Source organism: Salvelinus alpinus, chromosome 8, assembly GCF_045679555.1.
Source record: "Salvelinus alpinus chromosome 8, SLU_Salpinus.1, whole genome shotgun sequence".
In the NCBI taxonomy this organism is placed as follows: domain Eukaryota; kingdom Metazoa; phylum Chordata; class Actinopteri; order Salmoniformes; family Salmonidae; genus Salvelinus; species Salvelinus alpinus.
In genome coordinates this window covers 78,542,535-78,562,107 of record NC_092093.1, presented here as the reverse complement: position 1 = coordinate 78,562,107, position 19,573 = coordinate 78,542,535, and the positions used below count along the sequence as shown (strand labels likewise).

General features: G+C 45.4%; 1 protein-coding gene across 1 annotated transcript in view; it reads left to right on the top strand.

The window, feature by feature from the left end:
- Nucleotides 1-19,573, top strand: part of LOC139583758 (zinc finger E-box-binding homeobox 1-like) — a 72,898-nt gene that overhangs the window by 34,989 nt on the left and 18,336 nt on the right. Inside the window, exon 2 of the mRNA XM_071415195.1 lies at nucleotides 6,234-6,389. Coding sequence (XP_071271296.1) covers nucleotides 6,234-6,389 — 156 coding nt within the window. The remainder of the gene's footprint in view (nucleotides 1-6,233; nucleotides 6,390-19,573) is intronic.

Here is a 19,573-nt window from a genome sequence, read left to right as displayed (position 1 = left end):
TCCTTCCTAAAGTCCTCTCCTGCACTAAGTACTTTGTGAGAAACACAGTTTTATGCATTGGGCTTTAGGTCAACTGAATTTAACCTAACTTAACCTAAAGTTAGCCAAGTCTCTGCGGAACAAATTTCCAGCTGGTTCTGTATTTGGAAGATACAGAGTAAAGGTGACTGTAAAAATACTTTTCTTTGTGGTATTAAGTTAAAAGGGGTGGAGCCTCAGATGGGTCATGTTGTCCGTTAGCATGCTAGTGCTAATGAATACAACTGTCTAAACATTCAGCAGATCAGGCGTCCGCAGAGCGGAGAGGAGGGAGAGGGACTTCTGCTGTCTATTTGTTTCCCCTAGGTGTTACCTACCTACTGCTGTTAGAAACATGCTCTAGGCTAGTATCACTGACCATTTGGCTCAGAGGAATTTACTTCCTGTTTAGCTAATGGTCAGTGTCTGCCTATCCCCATATAAGTATATGTTCCATCTTTTTACTCTGTCAGTTTTGAGGTGAAACAAACCAACATGGCTGCTGTGTCTAGTGGGGATTTCTCTTTTTTTCTCACGACCAGCAACATCAAACTACTTTGTTTTGTGTTGACTTTCGGTCTGTCGTTTGTTGGAGAAAACGCGATCCGTTCTCAGTGCTGCTCCTGTGTTTTTACTGCTGACTTTAGCGCCTGTATCTCCGTGACTATGGCCCTAAACAGCCTCTTGGGGCTTTAAATGAGTGCCTTTTGTTTGAGATTGAAGAGTCACTCAGCGCTTCTGCTACTCCAGCCAGGGGGTCTATACATCACCTGACTAAGCCTGACAGGATGGGGAGAGGGAGAGAGAGAGATGGGGGAGGGGGGGGAGAGAGAGAGATGGGGAGGGAGAGAGAGAGATGGGGAGGGAGAGAGAGAGATGGGGAGGGGGTGGGAGAGAGAGAGATGTGGGAGGGAGAGAGAGATAGAGATGGGGGAGGGAGGGAGAGAGAGAGAGAGAGAGAGAGAGAGAGAGATGGGGGAGGGAGAGAGAGAATTAGAAGAGAGAGATGATAGGTAGAGAAAGCATTTGGCCAGTAACCGAAAGGTCGCTGGTTCAAATCCCCGAGCCGGCAAGGTGGAAAAATCTGCCATTCTGCCCTTGAGCAAGGGAGTTAACCTGCAACAACAACTGCTCCCCGGGCGCCGATGACATGGACGTCGTTTAAGGCAGCCCCCCGCACCTCTCTGATTCGGTTGGGTTGAATGCATTCAGTTTTACAACTGACTAGGTAATCCACCTTCTCTTTCCCTAGCTGTGGAATTCTGCAGATGCAGAGCATGTAGACCCTGGTCCATATAACAGCCCCCCCCCCCCTCTCTTCCTGAGCTGTGTGTGGCCCTGTTGGGCGTCACTGTGAATATCAACCAGGTGTACTCTATGCAGAAACCTAACCTCCCGTGATTCTCAGTCAGCTCTGCAGAACTATTCTTGTAGATTCTAACAGAAGATCATTCCCCAGCCACAGGTTGCCACGTCTCACAAAAACATAATTCCCCACCACTATGCCCTAGAGAGAAAGAGAGGGGGGTGCAGAGATACGGACGGACGAACAGAGAGAGATACGGACGGAGAGAGATACGGACGGAAAGAGATACGGACAGCGAGAGATACGGACAGAGAGAGATACGGACGGAGAGAGATACGGACGGAAAGAGATACGGACAGAGAGAGATACGGACAGAGAGAGATACGGACAGAGAGAGATACGGAGAGAGAGAGATACGGACAGAGAGAGATACGGACAGAGAGAGATACGGAGAGAGAGAGATACGGACAGAGAGAGATACGGACGGAGAGAGATACGGACAGAGAGAGATACGGACAGAGAGTGTGGTCTGGGGAAGTAGTGTGTGGTTTTGTGCAGTGTGTGTGTGATGTGAGTGCAGGTGTGTGATCTGCGTTTCAGCTCTGCAGCTTGAGCCCATTGCTGACTGGGCACCTCTCGGTGGAGAATTGATTTGTCTTGAGAGAGGCACAGTGCTGTGAGCTGGGGAACAAATAGATGGAGAGGGGGAGCGAGAGAGAGAGACAGTCACCACAGGTGGAATAGAGAGAGAGCGAGAGATGGAGAAACAGGTTAAAATGATGAGAGGCCGTATGAAGTGTAATTAGTCCCATGTCCCAAGATGCAAACACAGATGCAAATACACATGCAAGCACACACACATCTGCTGCCGAGTGGCAGCATTATTTAATAATCACCTCTGTAGACTGAGACTCTCCTAGCGCTCCAACCCTGTAGCACTAGAGGGTCACACACACACACACACACACACACACACACACACACACACACACACACACACACACACACACACACACACACACACACACACACACACACACACACACACACACACACACACACACACCTCTCTGACAGTAATGATGGAGAGGTAAAGATGTACACATGGACGGGGGAGGGGAGAGTTCAAGGTTTACTATGGAGGCAGCCTATAGGCTATTGGCTAGTAGGAAGCACATGAGGCCCAGTGTATGAATGTTCCCCTTTACTTTACATCCCTCTTATGGGTCTGAACAAGGACTTCATTACACATTTACAACCCATACATATCACATTCATAAACAGTACTTGTTCTCCTGCTGTATAACGTCAGCATGCTAGGCTAGGCTAGCACGCCCCTTAGCATACAGCAGGTAATTCGACTTGTCAGGCCTGCTACTAGACAGAATTCATCGCATTTCCCCTTATTTCCCAAACCTCTGTGTAAACTAACGCTGGAATGGAATGGAGGTCACTGGTTGTGTGGCACCTCCAGGAGAAAAAGACTGAATTTAGAGAGGTGGTTTGAGAAAAGCCTTTCCTTGCTTGATTGCAATGAAGTGCTTTGGCATTAGCCTTTATATGATTTGTTGGCCTGTTTTCTGATCAATTTTTTCTAAACTGCTGGCATGATTGACTATATTCCAAGATCGGAGACCGTTCTGCCATCTAATACAGCATCTTCCATCGTCCTTGTCCAAAATCGCGCCTCACTTCTTGTCACATTATTATTATTATTATTATACCTTTATTTCAACAAGGAACACAGACTGAGACCAAGGTCTCTTTTACAGCTGGGTCCTGCATATACATGTTTACACATACAGTTTAGGTACAATGATTTTAAAAAACTAAACAAGACAAACAAAACCATCACAGATAATACAAAAAAATATATAAAAAAATAAATAAATTGTTTCACCAGTTTTCCTCGCCAAGGCCCATGCTTGATTCTTTTGCAGAAAAGGGATTTTCAAATCACAGGAGAACCAAGGATTAGTTTGATTTTTTTACACTAAGTCGCTTTAACGGGGCGTGTTTATCAGCCATGGAGGTTAAAATTGATGAAAAGAAAGAGAAGGCTAAAACTGGGTCCATTATGCAGTTTACGGATAAAAGCTCTGAATAATAAAGGTCATGGATAAAGGCTCTGAGAAGAGTTTATAGTTTCTCTTTAGAATTATACGTGGGTCAGGGTTTTTTAGCCTAGTATTTCTGATACATGCAATAGGGCAGTGGTCACTGATGTCATTAGCAAATAACCCACTAGCTATATATTTGTGAGGTGTAGATTTTTGGGGGTCTTTTTGGATTAGGACGGGTAGGTATAGTTATTAGTTGAGTAAGATTTAGTTCGTTACAAATGTCTTTTAATTTAAACGATGCTGGCATCAGCCAGTCCAGATTGAGATCTCAGATAATCAATCATTCAGAGTTGACATAATTAGACATTAACTCAAACAATTTGCTTAGTGCAGATACCGGAGCTGAGGGTGGGTGATAAACTCCCGCTAGCGTTAATAGTGCATTATGACCAAGGACCACATTTAGAACTAAGCATTCATACTGTTTCGGAACAGAAGTTGAAATGGACACAGTGACATCTAGGTTGCATTTACCATATATGGCAATACCTCCTCCTCTACCCACTCGGTCTGCTCTGTAGACATTACACCCAGCTAACAGAACATCTGAGTCTGGAACAGAGACACACAGAACCAGGATTCAGATATAATCAATATGTCATCATGTGATTGTGAGACCAGTATTTCAATCAAATCTAACTTTTGGATCAAGCTTCTAGCATTCAAATGAGTAATTCCAAGGCCACTATTTCGAGAGCTCATATCAGATGGAGTATTCAAGGTAATATTAGATGAGCAATGCTTCCTGGTGTAACTACTGACAGGCCTGAGTTGGATGGAGATGAGATTACTTCTAACAATACCCCTCTGCCTGTGCGAGGAAGTGGCAACACGGTACCTTGACGATAGTGTGACAATAACATAAAGTCCATCAAAAGTTGCATCCATGTTAGCAGCACCTGTAGAGCTATTTAAAGCTATGGGGGAGCAGTCAGTATAGTCTGATGGGGAATCAACCAATTCCGAGTATCAACCCCCATGGCTATATATTGTCAATTCTCACATGCCCTGTTTGAGGCTATAAGTGAGAGCCAGGTTTGAGGAGAGAATGCTTGTACCATACCTATTCAGATGTCGTCCATCCCGGAGAAATACATTTGGTCGATGTAGAAAAGCTGTAAAATTGTCCACATATTGTATGCTTATTGAACAACAATAACCTTTAAGCCAGATGTGTAGCTGGCGTATACGACTGAAATGATTATCCGTAGAGCGCGGAGACGGGAATGGACCTGAAATAATCCATTGTTTACCCGATTTAAGTACAGTATGAATCAGTGATTTAAAGTCCTTTTTAAGTTGCTCAGATTGCTGTAGTTGAATATCATTTGACCCTACATGGACAGGACATGGACATGGACCCTACATGGACAGTGATAGCTGAATCAGTTGGGTGTTCACTAATAAGTAGCGGGATCATACAGTCAATGTCCTGGATCCGGGCACCCGGGTAACAGATGGTCTCTGCTTTCCTAATAAAACATTTTGGATCATAGATGAGCCTCCTAGAAGGTTGTTTGGGGCTAGTTATACAGCTGTTTCATTGTAAATTGTTTAGATGGCAGGGGTCCACTTGCTTCCGGGCAAAATTTTTGTTCCTTTGGGGCCAGCGGCAAAAATCTCCAACTCTTCCAATACCTGGTATCTGTTTCCCAGTTCCAAGGCATCACTTTGCCTTGGCGTTCACCTGCCAAGGTTTTTTGGTTTCCGTACAGTAATCCATGGCTCCTGAGGTGGAGCAGAGGGAGTGGAGCAGAGGGAGTGGAGCAGAGGGAGTGGAGCAGAGGGAGTGGAGCAGAGGGAGTGGAGCAGAGGGAGTGGAGCAGAGGGAGTGGAGCAGAGGGAGTGGAGAGAGGGAGTGGAGCAGAGGGAGTGGAGCAGAGGGAGTGGAGAGAGGGAGTGGAGCAGAGGGAGTGGAGCAGAGGGAGTGGAGAGAGGGAGTGGAGCAGAGGGAGTGGAGCAGAGGGAGTGGAGCAGAGGGAGTGGAGCAGAGGGAGTGGAGCAGAGGGAGTGGAGCAGAGGGAGTGGAGCAGAGGGAGTGGAGAGAGGGAGTGGAGAGAGGGAGTGGAGCAGAGGGAGTGGAGCAGAGGGAGTGGAGCAGAGGGAGTGGAGCAGACCGGGTGCTCGAGCACAGCTCCCGGTAATGGCCAAGGCTCTTCCAGCGGGACCAAAGTCTCACAGCCGCAGGCTCCTCCGAGGCCGCGGTGACAAGCCATGGGCAAGTGGCTTCGTTCACCACATTTTTGGCGGACTCAAGCAAAGAGTCAATCAGCTGTTCATCTTCTTTAATCTGATGAAGAGTAGACACTCTACCCTCCAATTCAGCAATTTTCTGGGTCAGTTGTTGACAATTGACACATCCAGGGGTGAGTTTGGTCATTATTCTGAGTTGTTGGAATGACGCTGGAGAGACGAAGCAGGTACGGGGAGTCAAACATTTAATAAGGAACAGACATGGAACCAGACAGGAACAGCGTCGGCAAACAAGTAACACAAACAAAAAACAATGAATGCAGCTGTAGGGAACAGAGGAAGGAACGGACACATATAGGGGAGTAAATAAACAGGTGATGAATGAGTCCAGGTGAGTCCAATATCGCTGATGCGCGTGACGAGGGAAGGCAGGTTTGCGTAAAGGATGATAGGAGTGCGTGATGCAGGGAAGCCTGGCGCCCTCAAGCGCCGGGGGGGGGGGGCGGAAGCAGACGTGACACTTCTATCACGTATCACTTCTATGGTAATCGTTGATAGGCAGTGAAATGACCAACCCCTCTCTCTCTCTGCAGTAACCAACTACAGTAATGTGGTGAAGACCCCTGGCTCAGACTCAGATGATGAGGACAAGCTGCACATCGTGGAGGAGGACGGGAGTCTGGCAGACGGGGCAGACTGTGATAGTAATGTGCCCAGTGAAGATCACAACGGAGACCGCTCAGATGAAGGTTAGTTGATGCAGGTCACACACACACAAGCACGCACACACACACACACGCACGCACGCACGCACGCACGCACGCACGCACGCACGCACGCACGCACGCACGCACGCACGCACGCACGCACGCACGCACGCACGCACGCACGCACGCACGCACGCACGCACGCACGCACGCACGCACGCACGCACGCACGCACGCACGCACGCACGCACGCACGCACGCACGCACGCACGCACGCACACACACACACACACACACACACACACACACACACACACACACACACACACACACACACACACACACACACACACACAAAGATCTCTCTCTCTCTCTCTCTGTCTCCCTCTCCGTGCCTGTTTCTCTGTGTGCAACATTTGGTGACTGTCTGCTGTTCTAATGCAAATCTTTGAAAACGTATTCTTCCTTGCACTGAACTCAGTAAAGATGGCGTCAGTTAAGAATACACTGTCACAGAAAACTGTAATTTGTACAGTAATTTTTGCAATATGTAACAATATGTAGCTTGCAATATGTAACTTTTTGGGTGACCTGACCACATTAACATAGACATTTGAGTTATAGATCTGTCATTCTCATTGAAAGCAAGTCTAAGAAGCGGTAGATCTGTTCTATGTACGCTACTTTTGTGCTTCCCGTTCTTAAGTTTCATTCTTGCGTTTTTTACTTTCAGTTTTGTACACCGGCTTCAAATAGCTGAAAAAACAATATTTGGGGTTATTGAAAAGATATTTCAAATCAAATTTTATTGGTCACATACACATGGTCAGCAGATGTTATTGCGAGTGTAGTGAAATGCTTCAAGGTGTTTAGATGGTACAATGATTTTCTACACATTTAGGCAAACTATCACAATTTTAGCAACTAGGAAATGGAAGAGCGATTTCTGCATATTGCACCTTTAAATGTTTGAACATTTTGCCATGTCCTTTTGGTCTGTTTTGTTCTGTAGTCACTGCCAGTTTGGAAGCCTTTTTTAAGGCCTCTATAAGTGCAAGTGATATAAGACACAAATATTAATTAATATGCTGTAATGTGTAAACACTTTATCAAGCAGCCAACCTGCTTGCACCAATCCCTTGTAATTACAGTAAAATACTGTGAAATACAAACCTCTCCCCTCACTCATTCATTCATTCATATTTTAATTCCAATTACGGTAGCATTTACTTTTTTTTACAATATAACACAGTCAATTTTTACGGTGGTGTAAAATACTTTGATACCGTATTTACAGTGCATTCAGAAAGTATTCATACCACTTGTCACGCCCTGACCTTAGTTTTCTATATTTTCTGTATTATTTTGGTCAGGTCAGGGTGTGACGAGGGTGGGTATGTGTGTTTTGTCTTGTCTAGGGTTTTTGTTTCTCTATGGGGATTTTGTATGTCTAGGTATTGTAGGTCTATGGTGGCCTGAATTTGTTCCCAATCAGAGGCAGCTGTTTATCGTTGTCTCTGATTGGGGATCCTATTTAGGTTGCCATTTTCCATTTTGGTTTTGTGGGTTCTTGTCTATGTGTAGTTGCCTGTCAGCACTCGGTTATTATAGCGTCATGTTAGTTTGTTCTGTGTTCTTCGTTTAATTAAAGAAGAATGTATTCATATCACGCCGCACCTTGGTCTCCTCAATACGACGAACGTGACACCACTAAACTTATTCCACATTTTGTTGTGTTACAGCCTGAATTCAAAATGGATACCCCATAATGACAAAGTGAAAACATGTTTTTAGAAATGTAAGCAAATTTATTGAAAATGAAATACAGAAATATCTCATTTACATACATATTCACACATGTTAGAATCACATTTGGCAGTTATTACAGCCGTCAGTCTTTCTGGGCAAGTCTCTTAAGAGCTTTGCACACCTAGATTGTACAATATTTACACATTATTCTTAAAAACATTATTCAAGCTCTGTCAAGTTGGTTGTCAAAAAAATACATAAAACAATTATTTGATAAAATATTGAATTTGGCCTTTACTGCTAAAGATCATCAAAATGCATTGAATAACACATTCATAAATGACCAAAAAAATATAAGGTTTTGAAGTGTCCGTCCAATATCTAGGAGATATACGAAAGCTCAGGAATTATTTTAGTATTTTTGGACACATATTTAACCCCTTATTTTTGTTGGCACAAACCTACCTCCATATTTCCATTCATTTGTATGGGTTACCTTCAGACGAGTCAGGTGGCACTTAAGGGGGTCGTAGAGCAAAACGGAGAACGTGTTCATGAGTCTCCCCTTTCAACAGTGTGGTCATAATAGTTTTTAGGCCAAACCGTTTGGACGCTACGTACGTTTTCGTGAGAAGACACATTTTCGGGATGTCTCATGGTCTAACAAGCACCACTGTAGCTCGCCCACCTTCCACCGCAGATGCGGAAGGCCGACATAGGCGGATGTGGTGGATTGAGACGCAGCCCATGTAAAAAAAAACGGACGGATTTTGATGGGGATTTTTTAAATAATGTTGCTTAGATTGACACACGGATTCGTCAATAGATTTGAATAACTTCACCATATTCAATGTCTGCTTTTTTTTTTTTGGTACCCATCTACCAATAGGTGCCCTTCTTTGTGAGGCATTGGAAAATCTCCCTGGTCGTTGTGGTTGAATCTGTGTTGTATGTGTGGAGTACAGAGAGAAGGTAGTCATCCAAAAATCATGTTAAACCCTATTATTGCACACAGAGTGAGTCCATGCAACTTATTATGTGACTTGTTAAGCACATTTTTACTCCTGAACGTATTTAGGCTTGCCATAACAAAGGGGGGCTTGAATACTTATTGGCTCAAGATATTTCAGCTTTTCATTTTTTTATTAATTTGAACAACATTATTTTAACATAATTCCACTTTGACATTATGGGGTGTTGTGTGTAGGCCAGTTGAATCCATTTTAAATTCAAAATGTGGAAAGAGTCAAGGGGTGTGAATACTTTCTGAAGGCACTGTATATTACAGTTGGTGTACTGTACGCCACTGAGCCTCCTCTGTCTCTTGTCAAAATCATGGCAACCCCTTTACAGTGAACGTAATACCTTGACCGGGCTCTGCCGGTGTGTGACTGTGAGATAGTGAAAGAAAATGGGTACTACAGGCTGCAGGGTTAACACTAAGACAGGAAGCCTGATATTTAAGCAGGACAATGCCACCAGGGCAGAGTCCTTCAACTTACTAAAATAGACCAGTGGCAAAAGGCCACGTTGAGAACTGTATGTTGCTAGTGGGCGTTAGAGGGCTGTACGGCTCTGTGACTGAACCGAGCTTTACTTTACGCACACACACACACGCGCACAATCCTACATACAGACACACACACATACACACATACACCTACACACTTATACACACTCCGCTACACTTGCAAGTGACATCACTGCGGGAAGGGTCTGATGTCAGGTCCCAGAGCACAACAATGTGAGGTGTTAAAGGATGTTAACATTTCAACAGCCGCCCCAAGGCCATCTCGCAGGGAGCATTAGCTCATGGTGTGTGTGTGTGTGTGTGTGTGTGTGTGTGTGTGTGTGTGTGTGTGTGTGTGTGTGTGTGTGTGTGTGTGTGTGTGTGTGTGTGTGTGTGTGTGTGTGTGTGTGTGTGTGTGTGTGGTTCTAGGGCCTGTGCCAAGTGTGTAGTGTATATGTAATGCAACAGGTTTATTTAATGGTACATGTCGTTTACAGGGCTATTTAGTTTGGATTGTTGCTTATATGACACTGGTTCAGTTGGCTCGGTGTGTTAGCCAGTGGAATACGTAGGAGGGACTGATGTCGTGACAGAGTTGTGTTTATATGACTATGTAAATATACTTATAGAACAGTGTGTTTTTCGCAGGTTGATGTTTATTGTCATGAGTCTTGCACTGGAGGCAGAGCTCATCTGTTTCCGCTAGATGGGCCAAGTGCAAAGTCAGTTGGCTATATTGTAAAAATTCATGAAAACAAACAATTACTTTTTGATCTTCATTTAAGGTTAGGGTTAGGCATTATGGTTACCAGTGTGGTTAAGGCAAGGATTAAGGTTAGGGTTTTTGTATTACTTTGTGGCTGTGCCAGCTAGTGACCACTCTGCAGAGCTGCCTCCAGTACATGAGTCATCTCAATAAATGCCAACCTGCGCGTTCTTCATTACATTGGGTTGGAAAGATGAGTTTGGTCATCAGTTTAGCTCTCAATACAAAACAGATTTGTGTATTATTTTATGTGGACTGCCTGTGATGCAGACAGTTTTGACGGTCTCAACAGCTCTCTCAGACCTGACTGACCTACTCCCCAGACATGTCACTCTCATCAACATAATCCATATCCTCCCCTCTCCATCTGCTCGCTCCCTCTTAAAGGGAAAGTTTGGGAAGAATAATGTCATTGGTTTTGGCCAGGTCATGAGAACATTAAACACTTCAAAAGCATGAGTTATACTGAAACGGTCTAAGCCCAAGAGGGCTGGCTTCTGGCCAGGTCCATGCCTGATCAGGCACTTTCCTTCTCCCTCCTTTATCTCTCTCTTTCTCTCCCTCTTAATTATCGCTCTCTCCCTCTTTCTCTCCTCTCCCTACTCTCTTTCTCTCCTCTCTCTCCTCTCCCTTCTCCCTCCTCTCTCTTTTTCAATTACAATTCAATTCAATTCAAAGGACTTTATTGGCATGGGAAACATATGTTTACATTGCCAAAGCAAGTGAAATAGAAAATAAACAAAAGTGAAATAAACCGTATAAAATGAACAGTAAACATTACAAACAAAAGTTACAAAGGAATAGAGACATTACAAATGTCATATTATATCTATATACAGTGTTAAAACGATGTGCAAATAGTTAAAGTACAAAAGAGAAAATAAATAAACATAAATATGGGTTATATTTACATTGGTGTTTGTTCTTCACTGGTTGCCTTTTTCTTGTGGCAACATGTCACAAATATTGCTGCTGTGATGGCACACTGTGGTATTTCACCCAATAGATATGGGAGTTTATCAAAATTGGATTTGTTTTCAAATTCTTTGTGGGTCTGTGTAATCTGAAGGGAATATGGTAGGAGGTTAGGAAGTGCAACTCAGTTTCCATCTCATTTTGTGTGTAGTGTGCACATAGCCTGTCTCCTCTTGAGAGCCAGGTCTGCCTACGGTGGCCTCTCTCAATAGCAAGGCTATGCTCACTGAGTCTGTACATATTCAAAGCTTTCCTTCATTTTGGGTCAGTCACAGTGGTCAGGTATTCTGCCGCTGTGTACTCTCTGTTTAGGGCCAAATAGAATTCTAGTTTGATCAGTTTTTTTGTAGATTCCTTCCATTGTGTCAAGTAATTATCTTTTTGTTTTCTCATGATTTGGTTGGGTCTAATTGTGTTGCTGTCCTGGTGCTCTGTTTGTGTTTGTGAACAGAGCCCCAGGACCAGCTTGCTTAGGGGACTCTTCTTCAGGTTCATCTCTCTGTAGGTGAGGGCTTTGTTATGGAAGGTTTGGGAATCGCTTCCTTTCAGGTGGTTGTAGATTTTAACAGCTCTTTTCTGGATTTTGATAATTAGCGGGTATCGGTCTAATTCTGCTCTGTGTGCATTATTTGTTGTTTTACGTTGTACATGGAGGAGTTTTGCAGAATTCTGTATGCAGAGTCTCAATTTGGTGTTTGTCCTAGTTTGTTAATTCATGGTTGGCCAGCGGACCACAGACTTCACAACCATGAAGGGCAATAGGTTCTACAACTGATTCAAGTATTTTTTGCCAGATCCTAATTGGTATGTCAAATTTAATGTTTCTTTTGATGGCATAGAAGGCCCATCTTGCATTGTGTCTCAGATCGTTCACAGCTTTGTGGAAGTTACCTGTGGTGCTGATGTTTAGGCCAAGGTATGTATAGTTTTGTGTGTTCTAGGGAAACCGTGTCTAGATGGAATTTGTATTTGTGGTCCTGGCAACTGGACATTTTTTGGAACAGTTGCCAGGGGTCTTACTGAGGTTTTTTGACAGGGCCCAGGTATGACAGAATATGTGCAGAAGATCTAGGTGCTGCCGCAGGCCCTCCTTGGTTGGGGACAGAAGCACCAGATCATCAGCAAACAGTAGACATTTTACTTCAAATTCTAGTAGAGTGAGGCTGGGTGCTACAGACTGTTCTAGTGCCCTCGCCAATTCATATATATATATATGTATATGCACAGTTGAAGTCGGAAGTTTACATACACTGAGGTTGGGGTCATTAAAACTTGTTTTTCAACCACTCCACAAATCTCTTGTTAACAAACTATAGCGTTGGCAAGTCAGTTAGGACATCTTCTTTGTGCATGACACAAGTCATTTTTCCAACAATTGTTTACAGACAGATTATTTCACTTATAATTCACTGTATCACAATTCCAGTGGGTCAGAAGTTTCCATACACTAAGTTGACAAAGTTAAACAGCTTGGAAAATTCCAGAAAATTATGTAATGGTTTTAGAAGCTCCAATTGGGTCAATTTGTGGATGTATTTCAAGGCCTACCTTCAAACTCAGTGCCTTTTTGCTTGACATCATGGGAAAATCAAAAGAAATCAGCCAAGACCTCAGGAGAAAAAAATTGACCTTCACAAGTCTGGTTCATCCTTGGGAGCAATTTCCAAACCCCTGAAGGTACCACGTATATCTGTACAAACAATAGTACGCAAGTATAAACACCATGGGACCACGCAGCCATCATACCGCTTAGGAAGGAGACGTGTTCTGTCTCCTAGAGATGAATGTACTTTGGTGCGAAAAGTGAAAATCAATCCCAGAACAACAGCAAAGGACCTTGTGAAGATGCTGGAGGAAACAGGTACAAAAGTATCTATATTCACAGTAAAACTAGTCCTATTTCGACATAACCTGAAAGGCCGCTCAGCAAGGAAGAAGCCACCGCTCCAAAACTGCCATAAAAAAGCTAGACTACGGTTTGCAACTGCACATGAAGACAAAGATGGAGAAATTTCCTCTGGTCTGATGAAACAAAAGTAGAATTGTTTGGCCATAATGACCATCTTTATGTTTGGAGGAAAAAGGGGGAGGCTTGCAAGCCGAAGAACACCATCCCAACCGTGACGGGGGTGGCATCATCATGTTGTGGGGGTGCTTTGCTGCAGGAGGGACTGGTGCACTTCATATAATAGATGGCATCATGAGGCAGGAAAATTATGTGGATATATTGAAGCAACATCTCAAGACATCAGACAGGAAGTGAAAGCTTGTTCGCAAATGGGTCTTCCAAATGGACAATGACCCCAAGAATACTTCCAAAGTTGTGGCAAAATGGCTTAAGGACAACAAAGTATTGGAGTGGCCATCACAATGCCCTGACCTCAATCCTATAGAAAATTTGTTGGCAGAACTGAAAAAGCGTGTGCGAGAAAGGAGGCCTACAAACCTGACTCAGTTACACCAGCTCTGTCAAGAGGAATGGGCCAAAATTCACCCAACTTATTGTGGGAAGCTTGTGGCAGGCTACCCGAAACATTTGACCCAAGTTAAACAATTTAAAGGCAATGCTACCAAATACTAATTGAGTGTATGTAAACTTCTGAGCCAATGGGAATGTGATGAAAGAAATAACAGCTGAAATAAATCATTTTCTCTACTATTATTCCGACATTTCACATTCTTAAAATAAAGTGGTGATCCTAACTGACCTAAGACAGGGAATTTTTACTAGGATTAAATGTCAGGAATTGTAAGAAACTGAGTTTAAATGTATTTGGCTAAGGTGTATGTAAACTTTCGACTTCAACTGTGTATATATATATATATATATATATTTTACCTTTATTTAACTCGGCAAGTCAGTTAAGAACAAATTCTTATTTACAATGACGGCCTAGGAACAGTAGGTTAACTGACTTGTTCAGGGGCAGAACGACAGATTTTTACCTTGTCAGCTCGTTGAAGAGAGTGGGGCTCAAACTGCATCCCTGTCTCACCCCACGGCCCTGTGGAAAGAAATGTGTGTGTTTGTGTACGTGGATTTTATAATGTCGTATGTTTTTCCCCCAACACCGCTCAGTACATTGTTTTCACTGAGGAAATGTACGAGTCTTCTGTTAATGATAATCTCTCTCTCTCTCCCTCCTAATTCTCTCTCTCTCTTTCTCCCTTTCTCACACGCCAGCGCTAAGGGACTAAACTGATTATACATAATGCAAGTCTCAGCCCTCTTCCTTTAAGACAGTTTTCTGTACTGTAGGTCAGCGTAACCATTGAAAACTGCAGCCACCCACTAATCTTTCCGTCACTCTGGCTGTCTGGCGCTCAAATGAAAGACTTGACGCCAGTTCTCTGACCAAGTGAGGAGAAACATACCGTAGGGGTGGTTTTCACTCTGCTGCACTCCCTCGCTCCCTCCTTCCGTTTTCCCCCTATCTACCGGAATCATTCTTCCTGATTATATGGTATCACCGGCCCCTTGCTCGCTGTCATTACTCATTTAGTTCTAAATGAATATCCACTGCAGCACCGCCACAAGTTAAACACTGCCTTAACCACCTCAGTGAACAACCTGGATGATTACTGTTACTGAGGACTGAGGAGGGGGAAGGAGGTATTGACTGACTGGCCATGTGGAACTATGCAGGGTTCTTTCCACTCTGTGTGATTACTGTGTTAATAGGCACGGCATGTATCTGCTACGGCATCTATAACTATATAATAAACCCCAGAGTTTTTTCCTGCTCACGTCGCAGGATTCGATACACAGTATGCTGCCAATCACCTAGTAGCTCTTCTGCAATGTCTCATGCGTTTCCCGTGAAGATGAGTCTCAGTAGTACATTAGAATGGGCCTTGACTCAGGATGAATACTACAGTAGGAGTCATAATACATTCCAGTAGGGCTTGTCATGAGTGGACCCTCAGTCATCAAGTTAAGACACCTTGGAAGAACAGGAAAGGAAAGGGAAACCGACGGACAGACAGAGTGCTGGGAAAGTTGTGTGGTGGATCCATCGTGACTGACTAAATCATCCCAAACAGGTTAACAAAGGATTTTTAAGCCTTGAGACAATTGAGACGTGGATTGTGTATGTGTGCCATTCAGAGGGTGAATGGGCAAGACAAAAGATTTAAGTGTCTTTGAGTATGGTAGTAGGTACCAGCGTGTCAAGAACTGCAACGCTGCTGGGTTTTTCACACGTAATTGTTTCCCATGTGTATCAAGAATGGTCCACCACCCAAAGGACATCCAGCCAACTTGACACAACTGTGGGAAGTATTAGAGTCAACATGGGCCAGCATCCCTGTGGAATGATTTCGACACCTTGTAGTCCATGCACAGACGAATTGAGTCTGTTCTGAGGGCAAAAGGAAGTGCAACTCAATAATAGGAAGGTGTTCTTAATGTTTTGTACACTCAGTGTATAGCGTAGATAGGATATACCTCACATTCATCCCAGGTTCCACCACACTGGCTTGCATCCTGTTGTTTCAAGATTTTTTGAATGGACTGGGTCTATGTGAGACTATCACTCACTCTCTGTTGTGGAACTGCTTATCTCTGAGACACGTTGGCTCCCCTCTCCTTCCCTTATAGAGGGTACCTAACAGGGGCAGGATGCACGGCCACAGGAAGTAGGGGTCAAAGGTGAGTCCAGTTCAACCAGGACAGGAAATGCTGATGTCGTTGTCTTGTAAAGTTAGGAACATGGGATACTGCTGTAAGCGAGGATTTAACTTTTTATTTAAGCACAAGGTTAGAGAGTTTTTACATCAAGGATTGACGTTGGATGTTGAACGGTATGTATAACAAAATGCATTTTGAATGAATCTTCTTTAGGGTTTAGTCAGAACTCCAGAGTCTGTCCAGGTTTTCCACTCGTGCTTCAGTTCGTTCACGTCCAATGTGTCAGCACACAACCGGTCTGAGAGTGATGTTTGGCCACTTTTCATATACTGCCTGACTGGCTTTGAACCATGTAGCCTTCAGCTCTAATTTAGAGAGACAGCGAGGGGGCCTTAACCATAACAACCAGAGACCTGGAAGTGCCGACCCTCAGAGCGACCCTACCTCACACACACAGTCTCCCGGGGTAGCTGTGTGTGTTGGAGGGCTGTTACATCATTCTGAGAGCCAGAGTGAGGCAGGGATCAGGTAACTGTAGATACAGCAACAGAAACGCGTGTGATTGGGTAAACAGGCTGTTATTTAGCTGCGTCATGTTATTAAAAGAAAGTGGAAATCTTCAAAATCCATCTCAGTGAAGAGCTGTTAAGACGTTCCTGAATGGTTGAGAGAGAGAGATGGTTCCACTGAGGTCATGGGAAGTAAAGCTGTGGCGAGTTAGGAGGCTCTCATCTGTTTCTGCCCCCTCCATCCCTCCATTCTATACTGAGGATGCATATAATCCTGCAATCTGACTTTCTCAGCACCTGGCGCAGAGCTCTCTCGCTCTCTCTCTCTCATACATACACTGTGTTGGCCAGTCTCTTTCATTCACATTCCCTTTCACTCTCTCTCCTTCTCCTTCCTCTCCCTTCTTTGATGTGAGGCAGCAGGATGGGGGTGGTTCCGCTGAAAGTATTTAATCACCATGGTAACCAGTAACTGTGTGTGTGTACCGCGTGGTTGGCGTGGGGATGTGTGTTCCGTGTAGTGGAACCGTCCATTTCTCACCGTGTCTCATCGCTGTTATAATGCACAGGAGAGCGTCAGGAGAGGGCTGGGCCCTGCAGGAGGAGAGCTGTTGGAATTTACTGGCCTGCCGGGCTTGCTGAGTCACGGAGCGTACAAGTTCTCATTGCTCCCATCTGACACAGCAACACACAGCTGGGTCTCACTGTCAGACCTTTACAGCCCTTCACACTCACAGAACAACCTCAACCCTCAACCCAACCCTGAAGAAACTAGCAGGAGAATACAATTCCCCCGGCCTACAGCGTCTGCTCAGTAAATTAAACGGTTGCATAATGCTTTATCTCTTTAGGGAGGTCAACGTTGTTGTTAGGTGTTTCATCATCACCATCATCCTCTCACTTCCTTCGCTCAAACAGGATAATAGAACTCTCCCTGTCACAATGGCGTGTATAAGTGGCAGAGGAAGTCAGGCGCAGGAGAGTCAAATAGAGTGTAGAATGGAGTACTTTAATTAAAGTCCCAGTAATCTGCTCCATAACACTCACGGAAAAAATATAAAACAAATCTGGGTACGAAGACCCGTCGCACACCTATACACAATCAACACAACACCTGACAACGAACAATCTCTGACAAACACATGAAGGGAAACAGGGTTAAATACACAACAGGTAATGAATGGGATTGACAACAGGTGTGTGGGAAGACAAGACAAAACCAATGGAAAATGAAAAATGGATCGATGATGGCTAGAAGACCGGTGAAGTCGACCGCCGAACACCGCCCGGACAAGGAGAGGCAACGACTTCGGCAGAAGTCGTGACATTACCCCCCCCCTGACGCGCGGCTCCAGCAGCGCGTCGACACCGGCCTCGGGGACGACCCGGAGGGCGAGGTGCAGGGCGATCCGGATGGAGGCGGTGGAATTCTTTTAACATGGAAGGATCTAAAACGTCCTCCACCGGAACCCAGCATCTCTCCTCCGGCCCGTACCCCTCCCAGTCCACGAGGTACTGAAGGCCCCTCGCCCGACGTCTCGAATCCAAAATGGATCGAATAGCGTACGCCGGGACCCCCTCGATGTCTAGAGGAGGCGGAGGAACTTCACGCACTTCAGCCTCCTGGAGCGGGCCAGCCACCACCGGCCTGAGGAGAGACACATGGAACGAGGGGTTAATACGGTAATTAGTGGGCAGTTGTAATCTATAACATACCTCGTTCACTCTCCTCAGGACTTTAAACGGCCCCACAAACCGCGGACACAGCTTCCGGCAGAGCAGGCGGAGGGGCAGGTTTCGGGTCGAGAGCCAGACCCTGTCCCCTGGTGCGAACACCGGGGCCTCACTGCGGCGACGGTCTGCGCCAATTTTCTGGCGCCTTATGGCACGCTGAAGGTGGACGTGGGCTGCCTCCCAAGTTTCCTCAGCGTGCCGAAACCAATTGTCCACCGCAGGAGCTTCGGTCTGACTCTGATGCCAAGGAGCCAGAACCGGCTGATACCCTAATACACATTGAAAAGGGGTAAGGTTAGTGGAGGAGTGACGTAGCGAGTTCTGGGCTATCTCTGCCCAGGGCACGAACTTCGCCCACTCCCCTGGCCGGTCCTGGCAATAGGACCGCAGAAACCTGCCCACATCCTGGTTAACTCTCTCCACCTGCCCATTACTCTCGGGGTGAAAACCTGAGGTAAGACTAACCGAGATCCCCAGACGTTCCATGAACGCCTTCCAGACCCTTGACGTGAACTGGGGACCCCGATCAGACACTATATCCTCAGGCACCCCATAATGCCGGAAAACATGTGTAAACAGAGCCTCCGCAGTTTGTAAGGCCGTAGGGAGACCGGGCAAAGGGAGAAGACGACAGGACTTAGAGAACCGATCCACAACGACCAGGATCGTGGTGTAACCCTGTGAAGGTGGAAGATCAGTCACAAAATCCACTGACAGGTGCGACCACGGCCGTTGAGGAACGGGTAAAGGTAAAAGCTTACCTCTAGGCAGGTGTCTAGGAGCCTTGCACTGGGCGCACACCGAACAGGAGGAAACATAAATCCTCACGTCCTTAGCTAAAGTGGGCCACCAGTACCTCCCATCAAGACAGCGCATCGTCCGACCTATCCCAGGATGACCAGAGGAGGGTGATGTGTGAGCCCAATAGATCAATCGGTCGCGGACAGCAGACGGAACGTACAGACGACCAGCTGGACACTCAGGAGGAGAGGGCTCTGCACGTGACGCCCGCTCAATGTCCGCGTCCAGCTCCCACACTACTGGCGCCACCAAACACGACTCTGGGAGTATGGGAGTGGGATCCATGGGTCGCTCCTCTGTGTCATACAGCCGAGACAATGCGTCTGCCTTGACGTTCTGGGAGCCTGGTCTGTAAGTAAGCGTAAACACAAAACGAGTGAAAAACATGGCCCACCTTGCCTGGCGAGGATTTAGTCTCTTCGCCTGCCGGATGTACTCCAGATTGCGGTGGTCAGTCCAGATGAGAAAAGGGTGATTAGCCCCCTCAAGCCAATGCCTCCACACCTTCAAGGCTTTTACGACAGCTAACAGCTCTCGGTCCCCCACATCATA